This window comes from Physella acuta, unplaced genomic scaffold, assembly GCF_028476545.2.
Source record: "Physella acuta isolate Inbredline_101_S28 unplaced genomic scaffold, ASM2847654v3 ptg000420l, whole genome shotgun sequence".
NCBI classification, from domain to species: Eukaryota; Metazoa; Mollusca; class Gastropoda; family Physidae; genus Physella; species Physella acuta.
Window position 1 is genome coordinate 196,618 of NW_026731939.1, and position 22,897 is coordinate 219,514.

At 36.0% G+C, this 22,897-nt stretch overlaps 1 protein-coding gene across 1 annotated transcript; it reads right to left on the bottom strand.

Annotated features, from left to right (window-relative positions):
• Positions 1–347: 347 nt before the first annotated feature.
• On the bottom strand, positions 348–22,844 carry LOC131942695 (GRIP1-associated protein 1). Its single transcript, XM_059302604.1, has 28 exons — positions 22,778–22,844; positions 20,709–20,775; positions 20,067–20,128; positions 19,845–19,871; positions 19,610–19,717; positions 19,076–19,223; positions 18,342–18,429; positions 18,115–18,170; positions 17,881–17,922; positions 16,883–16,953; positions 16,359–16,406; positions 15,724–15,755; positions 15,573–15,620; positions 15,377–15,476; positions 15,050–15,127; positions 14,487–14,621; positions 13,247–13,342; positions 12,878–13,024; positions 12,291–12,404; positions 9,977–10,195; positions 8,559–8,615; positions 8,253–8,349; positions 7,983–8,031; positions 7,258–7,324; positions 3,013–3,129; positions 2,586–2,679; positions 1,633–1,793; positions 348–1,416 (listed from the first exon to the last, which is right to left on the bottom strand). Exons 1-28 carry the CDS (start codon positions 22,823–22,825, stop codon positions 1,141–1,143), a joined length of 2,652 nt encoding a protein of 883 aa, XP_059158587.1. The 5' UTR covers positions 22,826–22,844; the 3' UTR covers positions 348–1,140.
• Positions 22,845–22,897: the final 53 nt, after the last annotated feature.

Below are 22,897 nucleotides of genomic sequence, written 5' to 3' on the forward strand. Positions count from 1 at the left end.
CAGACATTCAACATCTACCAGACATTCAACATCTGGTCCAATACCAGACATTCAACATCTGGTCCAATACCAGACATTCAACATCTACCAGACATTCAACATCTGGTCCAATACCAGACATTCAACATCTGGTCCAATACCAGACATTCAACATCTGGTCCCAATACCAGACATTCAACATCTGGCCAATACCAGACATTCAACATCTGGTCCAATACCAGACATTCAACATCTGGTCCAATACCAGACATTCAACATCTGGTCCAATACCAGACATTCAACACCTGGTCCAATACCAGACATCAACATCTGGTCTAATACCAGACATTCAACATTTGGTCCACTTACATTCAACATGTTACAATACCAGGTCTGCGAGAGCTACAGAGTAAGAAAAAGTGTGGTGTGCTGCCATTGTTTAGTGTTCCTTCCCCCATCACACAACAGTTTTCAACATGAAGGTGTTTGTATTATGTGGCCATACAACACCCTGTGACACACAGCAGTGACAGAAAACTGTGACACGGCTGTGACAGAAAACTGTGACACACGGCTGTGACAGAAAAATGTGACACGCGGCTGTGACAGAAAACTGTGACACACGGCTGTGACAGAAAACTGTGACACACGGCTGTGACAGAAAACTGTGACACACGGCTGTGACAGAAAACTGTGACACGCGGCTGTGACAGAAAACTGTGACACACGGCTGTGACAGAAAACTGTGACACACGGCTGTGACAGAAAACTGTGACACACGGTTGTGACAGAAGACTGACACACGGCTGTGACAGAAAATGTATGAAAAACAAAAAAAGTACCAAAAACCTCAAGTTAAAAAAGTGACAAGTAATATTTCAAATAACTAAAAAAAAAGGTTCACAAAATTTTGTACAACTCTGAAATCAAAGTATAAAAAAACTCCATTATGTCAACTTTTCTAACCATCATTATTTAGATGCATTTTATTTAATACTTTTTTCATTTTTCATAAAATTTCTTTCTTCTGATTCTCAATGTCATCATTTTACAACAAGCCTTAATAGCAAGCGGCCATATTTATCTAAAACTGGACCCTGGTCTAATGCTGCTGTATCAGCCTCAACCCCAGCCACTATAAAGACACTAGCTCACAAACCATCAACTGGACTCTGGATTCTCTGAGACTTTGACGTCATACTCAGCGTCACTGCCGACTGTGCTGGAGACCATTTCAAAGTTGTCTTCAGACGTGACGCTGCTCGTCTGGGGAATGTGTTCTGTGGGGGGTGCAGGGACGGCGGTAGTTGAGGCCAGGGATAAAGTTGTCGGGGGTGCTGCTACCTCTTTGGGCTTGGACTGTTTGGAATTATCCGGAACTGCTGGTGCGGTCAATTTGCTGAGTCGCACCACCTCTTGGGACATTACTTCTAGATCCTAAAATTAAACGAATTAAAAGTGAATGTCATTATTAGACTTGTAGGTAATACCTGTGCAGTAACAATATTACAACTACAGGTAATAAACATCACCTGCATATGTCAATGTTACAATAATACGCTATAAACAACATAGTAGTAATTTCAATGCTACACTAATATGGTTGAGACAAACGTACACTAATATGTTATTATCACCTGTCGTACCACTTACCTGCTGTAGATGCATGTTCTTGGTGAGCGTCTCCTCCAACATACTCTGCAGCTTCTTGTTCATGTCCTGAGCGTGCTGGGCGTGGTCACTGTTTTTATTGACCAGGTCCATCACTTTCTTCAAGGTCAGCTTCTCCTCATGTGGGTGGCTGGGTTTTGGTCCTGTAACCAATGGTTTGTTACGATTTTAGAATACTGCTATGACATAAAGTAACAAATATTTAGAGCTGACAGAGGGTCCATACAATTTTAGAAAAACAGGATATGACTTAAAGTAAAAAAAAAAGTAAAGATTCCTTTTTATGCAGATGAAGTAGAGTTCATGTTTCTTGACATGGGCATATGATGGGATAGTATGGTCAGTACTATGCCCAGCTACCTATACTTTCCCTAAGTTGAGTCAGGCACCCATCACTGCTATAACATGCTATGGTTAAAATAACAGTGCCAGGAGAGGAGCACACACCTTCCCACCCCTTATGCAACAGCCACTACGTACATTTCCTGCACCCCCCCCCCCCCACCTCTTCCCAGATTGCCAGGCTCCCAAATCCAAAATGTTTTGATATCAAAGCTGACTTATTTCACCACAATAACAGAGGAAAGCACAAGTAAAAATACACACAAGGCCCACACACACCATCCCCCCATACTGTAGATATACTCTTCTCCAGCTTTTATATAACCATATATAAATATCTATCTGTTAGTCCTGTAGACATCAAACATGCCACATAAACAGTTCTTTTATTAGTGTCTACAATATGCAAACACAAAGAAATAAAGCCATGACCTAGCATTCACCTGTTTTTAATGCTTGTTTTTATGTTTAAATAACCCTCAGGTATAATATATGGATTTGATGAAGCTGTAGCAGTAAAGATGTTGTTAATTGCAGCCTTGTGTTTAAAATGACAGGATTAAGTCATAAGGTTGATGTGAGTTGTTCCTTACCTGTGCGGCTCTCCATCACATAATGCTCTATGATTGATGTCTTCTTTAAGATATCTTCAGCCATACAAGAGTTACTGGTCTCTAGGTGGTTCACCTGGAATACATAGACATATTATAGTAAAAATTTAACCCTTTCACAACTAGTTTTAACTGGAGTCACTGCAAATGGCTGTTTTTGAGGCAATAATGGAGGACAAAAGTAAATAGAATTTTATTCTGAATATAAAACTACGGATCAGGAAACAGAAGTTCACTCAAAAACTAACAATTTATCTCGATTACAATTTTCATTTTAATTCAACGCCAAACTGTAGCTGTTCAGGCATGTTCTTAATATTACTTGGAAGATAAAATAGTAAATTAAACAGGGGGAAGGGAATTGTACAAATAAGCAATTAGGGCAGTTGGAATCTTGTATGGTGATTACCTTCTCCTCTAGAGCCCATTTCTCTTGCTGTAGGGCCGCCACCCTCTTAAGGAGGTCGTTGTACTCATCCCCAACACTGGTGTCACTACTGTGGCTGTTGTGTCCTGATATGGGGGACTGGAAAATAGACATATAGTTAACATATGGGGGACTGGAATATAGACATACAGTTAACATATGGGGGACTGGAATATAGACATACAGTTAACATATGGGGGATTGGGACAGATGGTCATACAGTTAACATATGGGTGACAGGGACAGACATACAGTTAACATATGGGGGACTGGAACAGATGGTCATACAGTTAACATATGGGGGACTGGAATAGATGGTCATACAGTTAACATATGGGGGACTGGAACAGACATACAGTTAACATATGGGGGACTGGAATAGATGGTCATACTGTTAACATATGGGGGACTGGAATAGATGGTCATACTGTTAACATATGGGGGACTGGAATATTTTTACAGCTAACATATGGGGGACTGGGACAGATGGTCATACAGTTAACATATGGGGGACTGGAGTAGATGGTCATACAGTTAACATATGGGGGACTGGGATAGATGGTCATACTGTTAACATATGGGGGACTGGGACATTCAGTCATACAGTTAACATATGGGGGACTGGAACAGATGGTCATACAGTTAACATATGGGTGACAGGGACAGACATACAGTTAACATATGGGGGACTGGGATAGATGGTCATACTGTTAACATATGGGGGACTGGGACATTCAGTCATACAGTTAACATATGGGGGACTGGAACAGATGGTCATACAGTTAACATATGGGTGACAGGGACAGACATACAGTTAACATATGGGGGACTGGAACATAGACATTCAGTTAACATATGGGGGACTGGAATAGATGGTCATACAGTTAACATATGGGGGACTGGAATAGATGGACATACAGTTAACATATGGGGGACTGGAATAGATGGTCATACAGTTAACATATGGGGGACTGGAACAGACATTCAGTTAACATATGGGGGACTGGAATATTTTTACAGCTAACATATGGGGGACTGGAACAGATGGTCATACAGTTAACATATGGGTGACAGGGACAGACATACAGTTAACATATGGGTGACAGGGACAGATGGTCATACAGTTAACATATGGGGGACTGGAACATAGACATTCAGTTAACATATGGGGGACTGGAATAGATGGTCATACAGTTAACATATGGAGGACTGGAATAGATGGTCATACAGTTAACATATGGGGGACTGGAACAGATGGTCATACAGTTAACATATGGGGGACTGGAATAGATGGTCATACAGTTAACATATGGGGGACAGGGACAGTCATACAGTTAACATATGGGGGACTGGAATAGATGGTCATACAGTTAACCCATATTCTGCTAGCGTCCCACTTATGGGACGCTTGTAAAAAAAATTGCTAAAATTTATTAAAAACTAGTTAAAACACAAATTATGTTTCATTGTATTTGAAAATGGTTAGACTATTGAATCTGTGTGTGTTTTGTGAACAAAATTAATTTAGAAAAATGTTATAGTGCCAGATTTGCAGGACTTGTCAAAATGGCGGAAAAAAAGAAAACATGCGCACAGGAAAATGAATATCTTCTAAAATATTAACATTTTAAGTGCAAAATACATTTGAAACTTGTAGCAGTACCATATTTCTATCTGATAAAAATTTAAGAATAAAATTTTTTTTTTACTACTTCGTTATATCAAGTGTACAACAAGCGTCCCATAAGTGGGACGCTAGCAACGAATGGCCCCATGTAGATTGTTACACAAACGTCACATTTATTTGACTCTAGCGAGAAACACATATGCAAATGTTTATGTTAAATGGTTATTTATGGTGAAACAATTGTTGACTATGTTAACTGCTGACTTTGGGGTGTTAAGTACTATTTATAGATATTTAATTATGACCTTGACCTATATTTATGCAGATTGTTACACAAACGTCACATTTATTGGACACTAGCGAGAAACACAGATGCAAATATTTATGTTAAATGGTTAATTATGGTGAAACAATTGTTGACTTTGTTAACTGTTGACTTTAGGGTGTTAAGTAGTATTTATAGATATTTAATTATGACCTTGAGCTATATTTTCTTATATATTATTGTATTAAAAAATTGCAAATATTGAAAAACTTACATTTTATTTTTAAGTTTTCAGAATTACGCTTACTGAAGTATTTAATACCATTGAATACAAACTAATTTAGTATTGCTGTAAATTTACTAGCGCGTGATATTAAAATTATAACAAACCAGAATAATAACAATGGCCACTATTGAGGTGAAATGATTCAGTCAAGGGGGTTGGTTAACTCTCTTCATATAAGAGCTCAAGCTACATATAGCAGAAATGTGAATTAGCTGTGTACTAGTGTCATGCCCCAATAATATTCCCATCCAAAGTTTCCCGATACCAGTTTTACTTTGTTAACTTTTTAAGGAGCTTCCTGATGTTAGATTGGGAGCTGTACGCATAGTGAAGTGCATACATAGATGAGAGCAATGAACACACAATACAAGCCCCCAGAGACGGATCCGTGCCATAGTAATAAGATGTCTGATGTCCTAATGTACGCCTGTGGGGGTGTGGGGGGGGGGGGATAGAGAGGGTAACAAAAGAGAAGATGGCTAGATGACATCTGGGACTGGACCGGATCGTCTTTTGCAAATTCACTGAGGGCAGAGTTTCTTTCAGGCATCATTTCGGAGAGGGGGGGGGGGGGCTCTGCCCCCAGAACAAAATGGAATTTATATACAAAACATACTTTTACCAATGTCCACCCTTCCCCTGAAATTTAAGTCCCCCCCCCCCCCCTGAAAATTTCAAGTACGCCCCCCAAAAAATCAATTATTTATATTTAATTATATTACAGTTTCGACGAATAATAACAATATTTGTGATCATGTGTATCTAATTAGATGTATTAGTCACAGCTTTACTTATTTCCAAGTGTTGTTCACTTTGATGGATGCTAGATTGAAAGAAAACTAGACTTTTGAACAAAAATTTTGCATTTTAGACCATGGTATGGCTAACCCAATTGATCATTATCATTATTTTTAGCTGTCCTAAACAATGTAATCATTGGTCTAACAATACAAAATCAGCATACAGCTTAATTTTCGCGTGATTAGCCATATGTCGTGATAAATGATTTTATTTTTCAATAAATGTACATGGGGCCGTTCGTTGCTAGCGTCCCATTTATGGGACGTTTTTTAAAAAATCGATATTTAAAAAAGTATTGATTTTAAAAAAAAATCCATAGTCATTCCTTCATTCAGTGCCCAAAAGCTAAACCATATAAAAAAATTATAAAAATTTGAGACCTTGGGATAATATGGGTTAACATATGGGGGACTGGAATAGATGGTCATACAGTTAACATATGGGTGACAGGGACAGACATACAGTTAACATATGGGGGACTGGAACATAGACATTCAGTTAACATATGGGGGACTGGAACAGATGGTCATACAGTTAACATATATGGGACGGAGTGGTCTAGCGGTAGAGAGCTGGGCTGCTAACCCGTTAATCTCGAGTTCGAATCCGGGTTCAAGTCAGTAGACCGTCCCTGAGTCCACCCAACTCTGATGGGTACCTAACTCACGTTAGGGAAAGTAAAGGCGGCTGGGCATAGTGCTGACCACACTATCTCTTCATATGCCGAGGTCACAGAAACAAGTGAACTCTACTTCACTTGCCCCATAGACCGTCAGGTTTGAAAGGGAAACTTTTTACTTTTACAGTTAACATATGGGGGACTGGAATAGACAGACATACAGTTAACATATGGGGGACTGGAATAGATGGTCATACAGTTAACATATGAGGGACTGGGACACTGACATACAGTTAACATATGGGGGAGTGGAACAGATGGTCATACAGTTAACATATGGGGGACTGGAATAATTATACAATTAACATATGGGGGACTGGAACAGACATACAGTTAACATATGGGGGACTGGAATATTCTTAAAGTTAACATATGGGGGACCGGGATAGACATACAGTTGTAAAGTTAACATGTGGGCTAAAATTATGGCAAAACAGCTACAGGGGACTGATACAGACAAACTGATACAGTTAAATTGTGAATCAAAATCATGGGAAACTTATTTGGGACTGATAGAGAAAATCTTGAAGAACGTGACTTGTCTGTTTCTAAATAAAACATGTACTCACCTGCGGCCCACTAGCCACAGAGTCTCTGCACAGACCACTGGCACCAGCTCCCCATGATGACAGAGAGCTAAAACATCAAACAATAAACAAACTGTGTTAAGTCTCTAACAGAGAGCTAAAATATCAAACAATAAACAAACTGTGTTAAGTCTCTAACAGAGAGCTAAAATATCAAACAATAAACAAACTGTGTTAAGTCTCTAACAGAGAGCTAAAATATCAAACAATAAACAAACTGTGTTAAGTCTCTAACAGAGAGCTAAAATATCAAACAATAAACAAACTGTGTTAAGTCTCTAACAGAGAGCTAAAATATCAAACAACCTCATTGTCTAAAGTCTCAACTAAAAGAAAACTGTAATATCAAACAACAACCACATTGTCTAAAGCAGGGGTCTCCAAACTTTTCAGTCCGAGGGCCGCATTAACTATCAAATTTCAGTTCGGGGGCCAGTTTCTTCCAGGCATGTCTTTAATTTTTCTGGGCAAAGTTCCTCAGCCATCACCAACAAACGGTTTTTCCGTGGACAAAATATCTCCGCGGGCCGGATGAGAGGACATCGCGGGCCGCATCCGGCCCGCGGGCCGTAGTTTGGAGACCCCTGGTCTAAAGTCTCAACTAAAAGAAAACTGTAATATCAAACAACAACCACATTGTCTAAAGTCTCTAAACAATATTATAGAAGAGATGGTCGATGCAAACACAAAGATAAGAGATCCTCTACCTTGTCTCCTGTAGATCACTGTCTGGCGTTCGGAAAAAGTCTTCCATATCTGGGGAAGTAAAAAAAAATTAATTAAAACATAACATTATAATTAGGAAAATCTTCCTAGCAGGGAAATTAAAATGAAACATTTATTCACCAGTAAGTTGGTAGCTTTGTGTGAACTAAGGTATCTAAAAATAACTTTAGAAAGAACTATAAAACAGGAACTGTGCCAACTAAGGGAAGCAACTGTGTAACATTAAGGGAAGTAAGAATGTGTAGACTCACGTTTATTGCTGTCTTCCGACAAAACTTCTTGCAGCTTAAGTTGAAGCTTCTCTGCTCGTTTTCTCTCTGCGTGAAGCTGTCTCTTCAAATCTTTCAACTACATGATAACATTTTCAACACCGATTAGAACCAAAGCCTTATAACAAACTAAAAAAGTTATATGATCTACCAAAAACAATTAAATATTTAAAATAGCTGCTGGTTCAATTACTTTTAATATTTAATCACCAGCTTCATGAAATTTCACGTGAATTTACATGTAAATATCGTGTAAATTTCCTGTAAAATTCCAGAAAATATACCCACCACAATCATTCCCTTTTTCTCATGCAATTTCTTGTCATCTTCTTTGTCCTTTATTTGCTAAAATAAAAAATTCAATTACATTACATAAACGTTAGAATAGCTAGTTCTAGGAAGAAGAAAAAAATGATGTCACAAACTCATAGCCTGTTTATATTTCAAATAATTAGAAATTAAAATGTGCTGTTGAATTATTGATAAAATGATTTAAATTATAATTGAAAAGTTTTTTAAAATGTAAAAAATAAGTAAAGTAGCGAATATATAATGTGCCTATGCTGCAAGTTTGTACTAAGGCCTTAGCTCTGTTATCTGACTGCATGATATACCTGTTTGAGCTATATTAAGGCCTTAGCTCTGTTGTCTGACTGCATGAAATACCTGTTTGAGCTGTACTAAGGCCTTAGCTCTGTTATCTGACTGCATGATATACCTGTTTGAGCTGTACTAAGGCCTTAGCTCTGTTATCTGACTGCATGATATACCTGTTTGAGCTATACTAAGGCCTTAGCTCTGTTGTCTGACTGCATGAAATACCTGTTTGAGCTGTACTAAGGCCTTAGCTCTGTTATCTGACTGCATGATATACCTGTTTGAGCTGTACTAAGGCCTTAGCTCTGTTATCTGACTGCATGATATACCTGTTTGAGCTGTACTAAGGCCTTAGCTCTGTTGTCTGACTGCATGATATACCTGTTTGAGCTATACTAAGGCCTTAGCTCTGTTATCTGACTGCATGAAATACCTGTTTGAGCTGTACTAAGGCCTTAGCTCTGTTGTCTGACTGCATGATATACCTGTTTGAGCTGTACTAAGGCCTTAGCTCTGTTGTCTGACTGCATGATATACCTGTTTGAGCTGTACTAAGGCCTTAGCTCTGTTATCTGACTGCATGATATACCTGTTTGAGCTGTACTAAGGCCTTAGCTCTGTTAACCTACTGCATGAAATACCTGTTTGAGCTGTACTAAGGCCTTAGCTCTGTTATCTGACTCCATGAAATACCTGTTTGAGCTATACTAAGGCCTTAGCTCTGTTATCTGACTGCATGAAATACCTGTTTGAGCTATACTAAGGCCTTAGCTCTGTTATCCTACTGCATGAAATACCTGTTTCAGCTGTACTAAGGCCTTAGCTCTGTTATCCTACTGCATGAAATACCTGTTTGAGCTGTACTAAGGCCTTAGCTCTGTTATCTGACTGCATGAAATACCTGTTTGAGCTATACTAAGGCCTTAGCTCTGTTATCTGACTGCATGAAATACCTGTTTGAGCTATACTAAGGCCTTAGCTCTGTTATCCTACTGCATGAAATACCTGTTTCAGCTGTACTAAGGCCTTAGCTCTGTTATCCTACTGCATGAAATACCTGTTTCAGCTGTACTAAGGCCTTAGCTCTGTTATCTGACTGCATGAAATACCTGTTTGAGCTGGCTGATGGTGGCGTTGATCTGCTCCAGCTCCTGGTTCAGTGATGCCTCCTTCAGTGCCCACTCTGCCAGGCACCGCCCACTCTCCTCCTGCAGCCTGCCCATCTCCTCCTGGTGCCTGAGGTTGAGAGCCTCAATCTCAGACAGCTTCTCTTTCTTCATGGACTCCCTCTCCTCCTCAAATGATGTGACAGCGGATGCTAGCTGCTCCTTTAAAAAAAAAAATACCCCAAGTTTAGTCTAACTTGTCACAGATGACAGCGGATGCTAGCTGCTCCTTTAAAAAAAAAAATACCCCAAGTTTAGTCTAACTTGTCACAGATGACAGCGGATGCTAGCTGCTCCTTTAAAAAAAAAAATACCCCAAGTTTAGTCTAACTTGTCACAGATGACAGTGGATGCTAGCTGCTCCTTTAAAAAAAAAATACCCCAAGTTTAGTCTAACTTGTCACAGATGACAGTGGATGCTAGCTGCTCCTTTAAAAAAAAAAATACCCCAAGTTTAGTCTAACTTGTCACAGATGACAGTGGATGCTAGCTGCTCCTTTAAAAAAAAAAATACCCCAAGTTTAGTCTAACTTGTCACAGATGACAGTGGATGCTAGCTGCTCCTTTAAAAAAAAAATTCCCCAAGTTTAGTCTAACTTGTCACAGATGACAGTGGATGCTAGCTGCTCCTTTAAAAAAAAAAATACCCCAAGTTTAGTCTAACTTGTCACAGATGACAGTGGATGCTAGCTGCTCCTTTAAAAAAAAAAATACCCCAAGTTTAGTCTAACTTGTCACAGATGACAGTGGATGCTAGCTGCTCCTTTAAAAAAAAAATTCCCCAAGTTTAGTCTAACTTGTCACAGATGACAGTGGATGCTAGCTGCTCCTTTAAAAAAAAAATTCCCCAAGTTTAGTCTAACTAGTCACAGATGACAGCGGATGCTAGCTGCTCCTTTAAAAAAAAAATTCCCCAAGTTTAGTCTAACTTGTCACAGATGACAGTGGATGCTAGCTGCTCCTTTAAAAAAAAAATTCCCCAAGTTTAGTCTAACTAGTCACAGATGACAGCGGATGCTAGCTGCTCCTTTAAAAAAAAAATTCCCCAAGTTTAGTCTAACTTGTCACAGATGACAGTGGATGCTAGCTGCTCCTTTAAAAAAAAAATTCCCCAAGTTTAGTCTAACTTGTCACAGATGACAGTGGATGCTAGCTGCTCCTTTAAAAAAAAAATTCCCCAAGTTTAGTCTAACTAGTCACAGATGACAGTGGATGCTAGCTGCTCCTTTAAAAAAAAAATACAGCAAGTTTACTCTAACTAGTCACAGATGACAGTGGATGCTAGCTGCTCCTTTAAAAAAAAAATACAGCAAGTTTACTCTAACTAGTCACAGATGACAGTGGATGCTAGCTGCTCCTTTAAAAAAAAAATACAGCAAGTTTACTCTAACTAGTCACAGATGACAGTGGATGCTAGCTGCTCCTTTAAAAAAAAAATACAGCAAGTTTACTCTAACTAGTCACAGATGACAGTGGATGCTAGCTGCTCCTTTAAAAAAAAAAATACCCCAAGTTTAGTCTAACTTGTCACAGATCAAGTCAATGACACTTCACTGTTTTTAAGTGTTAGATGATGCAATCTGGGGCTCAATATCCTTAAATATTGAGTTTGTCACAAAAATTATGGTCAAATTAACTTGTGCTTATGAGACAGCATGCTCAAGTGGTAGAGCTTATGACTGCTAACTTGAAAGTCTTAAGTTTCAATTCCGGGCTTGAGTCCATACCATATCTCTGAATCAACACAGCTCTGATTCATGTTCAGGGAATGTAAAGGTGGTTTAACATAGTGATGACCACACTATCCATTCATATGTTGAGCTCACACAAACAAGTTTACTTCACTTATCCTATGGACTGTCAGGATGAAAAGACTAACTTATGTCACAATATCCTTACTCCTTACTGAGTCAATGACGCATATAGTTTGGTAAAATTAACTTGTGCTTAACAGGAGCTTTATAATTTGTGATTGGCAACATTGTCATGATGTTATAATTGTTATAATATAGCCAACCACTAAAAATAAATTTTATTTTTAAAATTTCTTTTTCCTTAACAGATGATCAAATCAGAAAGTCATTTATTAAAAGTAAACCTGAATTTTAAAAACTTCTTTCATTACAAGTATATTTAACTACTAAATATTTCCTTCATTAAAACCACATTCAACTAAAGTTATTCTTTCACTGAGGTACACAATCTAACAAAAATACATCTTTCATTAAAAGTAGATTGAAGAAAAAGTTTCTCTAACCTCCGTCTCAGTTAGTCTCCTCTCCAGCCAGCCTTTGGTGTCCTCCAGAGCATGAACTTTTTTATTGAGCTCCTCAACCACAGCAACTTGACGGCTTAATTCATTCATCTTTCTCTGGTTGTCGCAGACATAAACACAAATATATTTAAAACCTCTACAGAGATATCAAGTTAACTTTTTTAACATTACTGTCCCATCTTAGGTTTACAGCACAATGAACAGACAGAACAAAGTTTATTAACTACATTTGAAATAGTTTACAGCACAATGAACAGACAGAACAAAGTTTATTAACTACATTTGAAATTCTTATTACTACACATGTTAGTGATATAAAATGATAATCAGTATATATTTAGTTTAATTAGTTAATATTTTTTATATGGGGTTTCTCCTTGGCAATTTTTTTTTAATTGAAGTATTAAGTACATAGACCTCAAACCTTAACCTAGCTCTAATCAGTTGTAACAATTAATCCTAGCTATGATTAACCCACACTATGAATCATACCTCACACCCCTAACTACACACAAATCAACAATACTCATCCACACACAACTGAACCAATGCAACAGTAAAAAACCTACAGATTTATCTGCCATCTCAGCTTTCAAGCCATCCACCACCTCAAGATGTTTGGCCTCCATCTTTGCCAGGTTGTCCCTGTGAGCATCATACTCCTCCTGGTACTTGATTGACAGCTCATCCAGCAAAGATTTCCTTTTCTCTGCCACCTGTAAACAGAAGGCAATACACTTTTTCAAGTTCTCTGTCAATTGAATAATATCAGTTCTTTACATATTAAGTATCGACGTCATTTTAAACTTTAACTATATTTCTTGGTCCAAGTCTTCAGAGAAGACACATTTTTTTAAAAAATGTTTTGCCCATGTTAGTAGTAATATAAGAAAACAAGGGCTATACAATTGAATTGGACTGAGCTTAAACCTGCTTACCTTACTGATCTCTTGCATAGATGTTATCTGTGTGTCTCTCTCTGCTAAAGCTGCCTGCATCTGGCTCACTGAGTCCTCAGCTACCCTGCGACTCTCCTGTAAACACATTGTTTTATGGTACACTTATTTACCCTGCGACTCTCCTGTAAACACATTGTTTTATGGTACACTTATTTACCCTGCGACTCTCCTGTAAACACATTGTTTTATGGTACACTTATTTACCCTGCGACTATCCTGGAAACACATTGTTTTATGGTACACTTATTTACCCTGCGACTCTCCTGTAAACACATTGTTTTATGGTACACTTATTTACCCTGCACTCTCCTGTAAACACATTGTTTTATGGTACACTTATTTACCCTGTGACTCTCCTGTAAACACATTGTTTTATGGTACACTTATTTACCCTGCGACTCTCCTGTAAACACATTGTTTTATGGTACACTTATTTACCCTGTGACTATCATGTAAACACATTGTTTTATGGTACACTTATTTACCCTGTGACTCTCCTGTAAACACATTGTTTTATGGTACACTTATTTACCCTGTGACTATCCTGGAAACACATTGTTTTATGGTACACTTATTTACCCTGTGACTCTCCTGTAAACACATTGTTTTATGGTACACTTATTTACCCTGTGACTCTCCTGTAAACACATTGTTTTATGGTACACTTATTTACAAGCTTAACCTAGAGACAGAGTGGCTCACTATGGATCACTAGGTCTGAAGAAGAATTCTTACTTTACTTTTTATATGCGGGACAATAAAGAGGAAACGGTCCACCTATTTCCGTAGCTATTATTACAAATAAATTAACAATGTTTTTGTTATCTCAAGACTTCCTGTTTACAAATTACAAAAGAGCTCCAGCTAAAAATCACATAACTAGACATCAGCTTTAACTGGTGGTAAAGATTAGAATGAAACAATGGAGGTTTAAACAAGCTCAAACCATTGAGTCAGTAGCAGTAAAAAAATATCTCCCCCACCACCTTGACCACCTGCTTACGTGTTTGATGGTGTTGTTGACTAATGACAGAATTTTATTCTCAGAAAAATATTTTACATTACAATAATAACAGAAGTGCGGCAAAGTTTATAAAAAAAAACTTTTTTTTTTTAAATTTACTTTTTACTTGTAGTTGAGCATACAGCAAAGTTACCTTAGGTCAAGCACATAGCAAACTAAGTTACCTTAAGTTGAGCATACATCAGACAAAGTTACCTGTAGCTGAGCGTACACATCATCACGCTCTTTAGTTGTCCTGGCCAGTAGGTCCCTGAGTACAGTGATCTCTGCCAGATACTTGCCACTCTGTTCCTGCAGCTGGTGGGTCGCAACCATGCCAGATGTGTCAACCTAAATGTTCATATTCAACATAAATGTTGCAATTTATAACCAGACCAGAAATGTCAACATCCAATTTAATATTTGCAGCTATTTTAGCAGTGACAAAATAAATGTTGATATTTGTAATTATTTCTATATCACATATATCAATATAGTTACATAAATTAACACTACGTTTTAATAGTTTTAATATTGAAAAAACTCACATAATTCTAACATTTTTAAAACAACATAATTAACCAGAAATGTTACATTGAAAGCAATAGGGGAATTAATTTTCAATTGTTGAAATGTAAATATTTTTTAAAAATTACCTACAACTTGTCTTAATATTTTAATTCTTTTTAAGAGAAGTATCACAATTTTAAACTAAACTATGAACATCTCTCAACATTGTTATAATGTGTGGCGCCACCTATGTAAGAAATAATTCCTACCTGCTTCTGCAGCTGTGCTATTTGTTGCCTTAGCTCCTCTGCCTGCTTGTCTTTATGTGCTTGGTGTTGTTCTATTTCCTGAGTACAAAGACATGACATAAAACTGTAGATACTTTCAATATCAGACTCTCTAACAGCATTTACACTTACACATGTATAATATGCTATAGAAAAAAAACTTCACAATAAGCGAGTAGATCTCCCTATACATGATCTGATCAAATTAACTTATGGTGGAGTTTTTTTTCTAGACGAGTATAGTATACATGTCATAAGTGTAAACGCAGTGTTAGACAAATATTCATGATTGTAAAAAGTATAATTTACCTTCCTGGCTTTCTCAATTTCAGCTGCCTGTTTGGCCATCAGGTCTTTGTAATACTTCTGATCCCTGTCCCTGGCAGCCTGCGTCTCTTCAAGTTTTGCACTTCACAGTACAAAACAAATCTAAATTAGTTCCATACAACTTATATAAAAAAAATTTAAATTACAATTTATTAAATTTTTTTTTAAACTGACTTACCTAATTTCTTTGAACAACTGTTCTTTCTCTGCATGAAGTTGAAGGTAGCTGAGGTGAAAATGCTCAAGAAATTACATTACTGGCAGAATAAGTTGAGCCTTAATGATCACATAAAAACAAAAAGCATCAGGTAAATAAAACTTGAACTCACCTTTCCTGTTTACGCTTCAGTTTCTCATTTGCCTACAGGTGCACAGGGAATCAAAGAAAATTTATTGAAATAAATATATTTTAAGAAAATATTACAAGAAAATAAATATATTTATGCATATATTAAAAAGAAAAGAATATAATTAATAAAGAAATGATGTATTCTATAAAAGGAATACATATTACAGAATCAGTTTATAGCTAAAGTGGTTGGCAACATGCTTGTGGCTCTATGACTAAATGTGGATTTTTTCATTTTCAAGTGTGCATGTAACATCTCTTTTTACAGTTTAAAATATAAACAGTAGAATCTTCATTTCAATGCATCTTCATAAATAAACTTATATGGAAATAATTAGTAAAGGTTTTTTATATTCATGAGAGGTTGCAATACTGAGCTAATAGAAGTTTAACATGTCCCCCTTTTCTTATTTTTTTTTGTAAATATTAATTAGCAATCAACCAGGATTTGAAATATGGCAAATGGGGTCAAAAAGTCAGTACAAGAAAGTGGTATACAAACAGATGAACTCTACTTCATCTATCCTACTTACCATCAAGAAGGTGGGTGTATTTAATGTATGCAGTGTATTAAACTCTGTTTGGAATGTAATCTACTGCTAAAGTCCCACAAACCTTTTCAATTTCTTCCTGAAGAGCTGATAACTGTTCCTGGCTTTCTTTCTGTAAAAGAAATTTAGTGTTAAAATACAGTGTATGAAAAATTGAACAATTATATGATCAATCCTTCTAATCTTATTTCAATAGACAATTTAAAAGTTCGTTTCTTCTACATGGGATTATAAAATAAGTCAAAATTTGATACTTAATTTCACAAAATTGTTTTCATTTTTATTAAAAAAAAAACAATTCTTTGAATCAGTATATTCATTGGTTACTAATTTATTTTCATTCTTTATATTTTTTTTTTGATTTGTATATAATATTTTTCCCTTTTCCAACCAGATAGTTCTTGAGGCAAGTGAAGTAAAATTCACCTGTTTCTGTGATCTTGGCATATGAGTGGACAGTATGGTCAGCACTTTGCCCAGCTGCTTTTACTTTTCCTAACTTGGGTTAGTACCAATCAGAGCTGGGTAAATGTTATAAACTTATAATACTGTAAATGTTTGCAAGATAGTTATACAATATTCAAAAACCTTTTTTTGTTCCAGTTGTGATTTGATCAATTTTTTCTCCTCTAGCTCTGTGTCCAACTCTAGACGTAGTTCTGTAAGTAAAAAATTTTTTAATCAATTAAGTTTCCCTTTGGAGAAATCAGAAAACAAGTAATTTAAAAAAGTCTAGTGACAATTTTAGCACAATTTCCTTATGTTATCTAAAAATAGCTCTGTCGTAGGGTAAATCAAGAGCAGGGTTAGTAAAACCATTGGTTAGTTATTAAAACGTTTTTTATTAATTTTTTTTTCAGTATTTTACATGTTTTATTTACAATAGAGTAACATGACTAAAAACCATTGCGCGCCTAGCTACCGAACGTGATGTCGCAGCCATTGAACGTGATGGCGCAGCTATTGAACGTGATGACGTGTGTGGTGTGGTTGCATAAAATGCCTACTAATTCGGTCCAAATTTTAATTAATTAAAAAAAAATTTTGTGACCAAACGAAAGGATATTTTTGAAAACTTTCTTCGGCAATATTGTTCTAAATTATGGCAGGAATCGATTGGTACATGTTTCAAGTCGCTAAGTGGTCTGGTTGCCGAGATATGAGCCAAAAACTGCATTTTTTCGAGGTTTTTTGGCTTTTCCGGGAAATCCATGAAAGAAACCCGGAATTTTTATGGCCTATGTTCATCCTCGTAACTTGCTTAACATAATTGTTTTTGTAACTAGTCATCGAAATTGCTTCGTTGAGGAGGAGATACGACTTAAAGCTGCGGACACACATCCATACATTCATCCATCCAGAAATGACGGGTTAATAAACACAATTCTCCAGAATGGAAATTGCGCTAAAAATTCAATAATTAAAACTGAAAACATGAATTCACTATTGTATTTGAATGAAAATATATTCAGTATAAATTCACTAGAAGATGAAATTGCAACAAGCAATATCTAACAAGAAACCTGCTATCAGTCATGCAATGTGGATGTTATATACACATACAATTATGAAAAAATTTGACTTACTGTTGATAAGCTCTCCATAATCAGGGGGTGGGGAAGATGAAGCTGAAAGAAATCAGGTAATTACATAAGTTCAATTTTAGGACAGTAAGAAAAGAAAGGGAATTAGTTCACTTTAATTTAAGGAATTTATGAAAAAAATTTAAGCTAGGATTTCAATGTCATTTGAACTGCCATGTATAGAAAACATAGCTGTATGCTATCAGATTACAACAAAAACCCATCTGATTACAATACCTGGTCGTTTGACTCCATCTACTTCTTCTGTGCAGCCTTCATCCCCTGTGTAATCTCTGGACAGAAAACAAAAATTCACCAGTTGGGTCAAATGAAAGAAATTTATACTAAGGATTTTTATTTAAGCATCATGTATAAAAATTGCATTATTTAGCTTGGCCATACTGGAGAAGTGGTCATCTCAGGAGAGAAGAGGGCTAATTAAATAAGTAGTTGTCTGCCCTTACCTGTCTGGGGAAGGCACATTTTCAGAGGGTGCTTCCCCTTGGGTTTCAGCTTTGATTAAAACCTCTTTATCAAACCTCTCCTGCAGAGCTGTTGAAATGAGGGACAGATTTTAAAATTTGAAAGAGGGAAATAAACAAACTAATAGAAAAAAACTAACATGTGGTGTAATTGGGGGCAATTTTTCAGCTAATGGAAAGAAATTGTTTGCAAAAAACAAAAAATCATTTTGGTATGTTGAGTATTTATTCTAAAAAATAGTTTCAGCTACTCCAGTATCAAGGTTTTTTTTTAATTTATATGGTCCCAAGCATGTGAATCCAAAAAAAAAAATTATTTTTAAAAAGTAGACATTTTTCTATAAAGATGTTTTAAATTGTTTATCTAAAGTTTTAGAATATTAATGTTTCAATTTTAAATCATGATAGGCATTATCATGATATGATGACATTGATGAGTTAAAATATTTTTTTTTTAAATCTCTGTGTCACAGGCTCTAGCACATCATGGCCACCATTACAACTGTTTTTGTTTGACAACCTGCCTAGTCCTTGCAAGCTCTATACTAGAAGATAAATTTGTTATGTATTATTCCTGCCAAATTTAATAACAGGGTTTTGATATTTTTTCAAAAATCAAGATCTTGACATTTTCATTCAATTTTAATTAAAAATCTTATGAAAATAAAAGGTTTCTAAAGTATCTCCTGTCCCCTGACAGAGCTAACAAAACCAACCATTCAAGTTTTTCTGTAGTGCCAAATTTTCTGCTTGCAACCGGCACATCTCATCATTGTTTGAAGACTCTGTCTCACTGGCTGTTGCTGCAGAGCTTGACTTCAAGCATTCCAGTTCTTTTTTGAGCTCTTCATTGCTGGAAACTAACTAAATGTGGCAGATCAAAACAAAAATTTATCAACTTTATTACAAATTAAGATGGTTTTTTTGCCTTTATCACTTAGAGACAGGGTTAGGGTTTTAATACAAGAAAGACTATATCTTTGATTCAACTGTTTAAAGAGGTAGGTCTACCCAAACAAAAAAATTATTACTAAGGTTATAATTATATGAGGTGCATGATTCAAATCAAGTGAATGAGAATGTATGTATACATATTTTAACACTGCACCTGTGACAGAAGAACCAACATTAGAAGCAAGATGTTTTTTCCTTTGCAACATCATGAGAAAAACACTGGATGGTGCTCCTATACATGTAGCCTATATATGTCCAATAGAGCTACTTGAAACAAGGTTTAAGCACAAACTCACCAGGCTCAGCTCTGCCATAAGAGTCTGGTTCTGAAGCCTGAATTCCTCCTCTTGGCTGAGCAGTTTCCTCTGCAGGGAGTCTGATTCTTGAATGAGGACTTCCACATCCTGTGTGGAATATACCAAGAGATAACATGGGTAAGGTTACATGGTGCTGCAGCTGCTCATTAATACAGAATATGCTAATTAGTGTTTATATTTTCTTCCATGTTGGAGGGGAGAAATTTACACTGACCTTGGCCTTTTTGCTTTTACTAATAGCCTGTAAAGTAGAAGAAAAAAATAACACTTTAGCGCTCGTATAAAAAATACACAAAGTTTGTACATTCTTTTAAAAGTATGGCAATAAAAATATAGTAAAATATGATAATAATTTTAAAACTTTAAGGATGTAAGTATTTTTGGTCAAACATATAAAAAAATTATTATGTCAAGAAGTTTATTAGTAGTTAAATACCTGTTTAGCTTTTCCAAGCTCTTTATTCAACTGTTCAATTTTGTCATTGGCTTCAGATAATTCTAAACAATTTTAAAAGAGAGTGTATATATTTTAAATCAAAGCAGTTGAGGCAAATGTAGAGCTAATAAACATCAACCAATGCTGGAAAATATGGTTTGGGGATTATTCTAGCTATTGTGTCACTACGGATATTGTTTTGTATTTAAGCATTGTAAAAATATTTATAAAAGTAAACTGTTATGAAAATTAATTCATTAGCCTTAAACATACATCAAAAAAATGTGGCTAATTATATAGCAAAATATATAACAAACAAATATTAGGGGCATTAACATGCACCTATTTGTTTTACATCGGATAGCTATCAAAAGATGTAAAAAGCACTAACAAATCATGCAAGCATTTTTTCACCCCCCCCCCCCCCCCCCACCAACATCAGAAGCTCTTATACCTGCAAGGAAAAATTAGAATTCCCATATCCCTTAAACACTTAAAGAACATTTTGGGAAGTTTAAAAGCTGAAGTGTATAATAATTATAATTACTGGTAGTTTTATATTTCATTTGTGATACTTCATACATCAATCTTGTACAAGTACATAAGCTCCAGCAAATTTCAGTAGAAAACAGGAGTACTCACCACGCTCAAGACGTTTATTTTTAGCTTCTGTTTCATAGTTAGTGGTCCTTAATTCAATAAGTTGTAGCTAGCAGATTATCAGAAAAATTGTAGGTTTTAATTATGTCAGGCATAGTTTGGCTAAATTTACGTCACTTTAAATCTTTAAATAAACAAATGAGTCAAAGGCTATATTGGCGCAAATATTGCGCAAAGGATAAAAGCGCGCTAACAAGATGATATACGACATAATGGAGTTTCAATATTTACCAGCCTGGATAAATTTGTTTTCAATATAGATCTATAGTTTTAAAAACCAGGCCACATTTCACACGCTGGCCAAAGACATTGTACCCCCCCCCCCCCCACACACACAGAACACACTCTATTCACAGGACAAAGGTCCCTGCAGTGACTTTGAAGTGCTCGTGCCACTGGCAAATGCCCCTAAAAGCAATTGACAACTTTGCCTTATATATTAATATATATAGACCTATAGATATTTTTAAGGAGTTTTAAGAGCATAAAATATTAAAATTTTTGTTTGTTTATGACAAAACATCATAAATCCTCCTTAAAATGTGAAATAATTACTAATTAGCCTAGTAAAATTTAATATTAATAGGCCTAATGGAGTCACCTTTTTTTCACATTACTAGTCTCAGCAGATTTTACATACCAAAATGGATAGGGCCAATGCTAGCCGGAAAAAGATACGCATGCGCAATGGAGAGAAACTACGACTTTCCATCGCGGCGATGTTTTCGATGGTACTGGGCATGCGGTGTTTACAACCGCAGAACTCTAACACCAACCCTAATCCTATCCCTAATTCTGACCCTAGCCATAGATCACTGCGCATGCGCAGAGTTATCTTTTGCAGACTAGGACACTAGGTGGAGACGTTGGGGAGAAAAATCTTCTTCCGAGTAGTCAAATGGATAGATTCATACTGCCTTTTACGGTAAAACTCCATTTTAGCGTATTTTATTCTCCGCTGCTTGTTTACCTCCAGTTGAACGTATTTTAATTTTATTATAGTAACCGAAACACACCATAACATTAGGAAAACACGATTTATTTATTTGTATTGTATTTTTGTTTTGACAAATGAATAAAAAAACAAAGAGACATACTTTGTTTTGTTTTAGATTTTGATAATTTACTTTTGTCAAAACTTGAGAAAAATCCAAATTTAGAATATTGAATGTGCTATGTTCGTGTGTCAGTTAGAATTTCCATGGCAATGGGTGAAGTACGTAAACGTAACTCACAATTGCAAGGCGGTTAAGTTTGTATTGTTACAAGTTTCTCCCAGGCATGATAGAGTCTACTATAAATAAACATTTATGAACTTACAATGAACCCAAAACTGAGGCCAACACAATTTCAAACAGCTATTGCCCGAGCAATGATGTATGCTGATAATTAAAGTCAATGTGAACTCACGGTGAACCCGCGACCGTGTAAGGATTTTTCTCCCGCTGACGATCACAAGATATTAAATTATTGGAACAGTTCTAGGTCTAATGCTTTTTTGTTTTTTTTACCTTTTCTAATAAAAAATCACATTTATAAAAAAATAAGTAGATCTAGATCTAGTGTTTTCCTGACGTTTTTGTGTGTTTCGGTTGTGTTTATAATAAAATACGCTCAACTGGAGGTGAACGTGAAGCGGGGAATAAAATACGCTAAAATGGAGTTTTACCACCTTTTACTTTTACCGACTTCTTTTCTTACTTTTTTTCAGTCATGGTGATGTACCAGAACTCTGAACTACTAGATTTCTAGATCTAGCTAGATCTAGATAAACTAGCTAGATCTACAAGTACACTAGTCTACCTACACTCTACAGCCTACACTACACTTACAGCTGATGATGATGAGATTGAGTACTTTTTTGAGTAGCCAGTGAATATAAATTAAATATAAATAGGGGGCCTATAAATTATAAATAAACGTTTTATTTTTACTTTAATGCCGAATTACTTTCAATTGTATTTTGTTTTATTTTTCTTTAAAGTCAATAGATCTAAATATAAATTTGTTATTTTCTACATCTAGCTGCACCAAGAAAAATTATTACTAACCTGCATACGATGGAACTCTCCTTCTGACAGAGAAGGCGAAGCAGCCATTTTGTTTGTTATTAATCTGAGTATTAAATAATCTATAAACACGTTATTTTTTTATTAGATAGCCAGATTGTA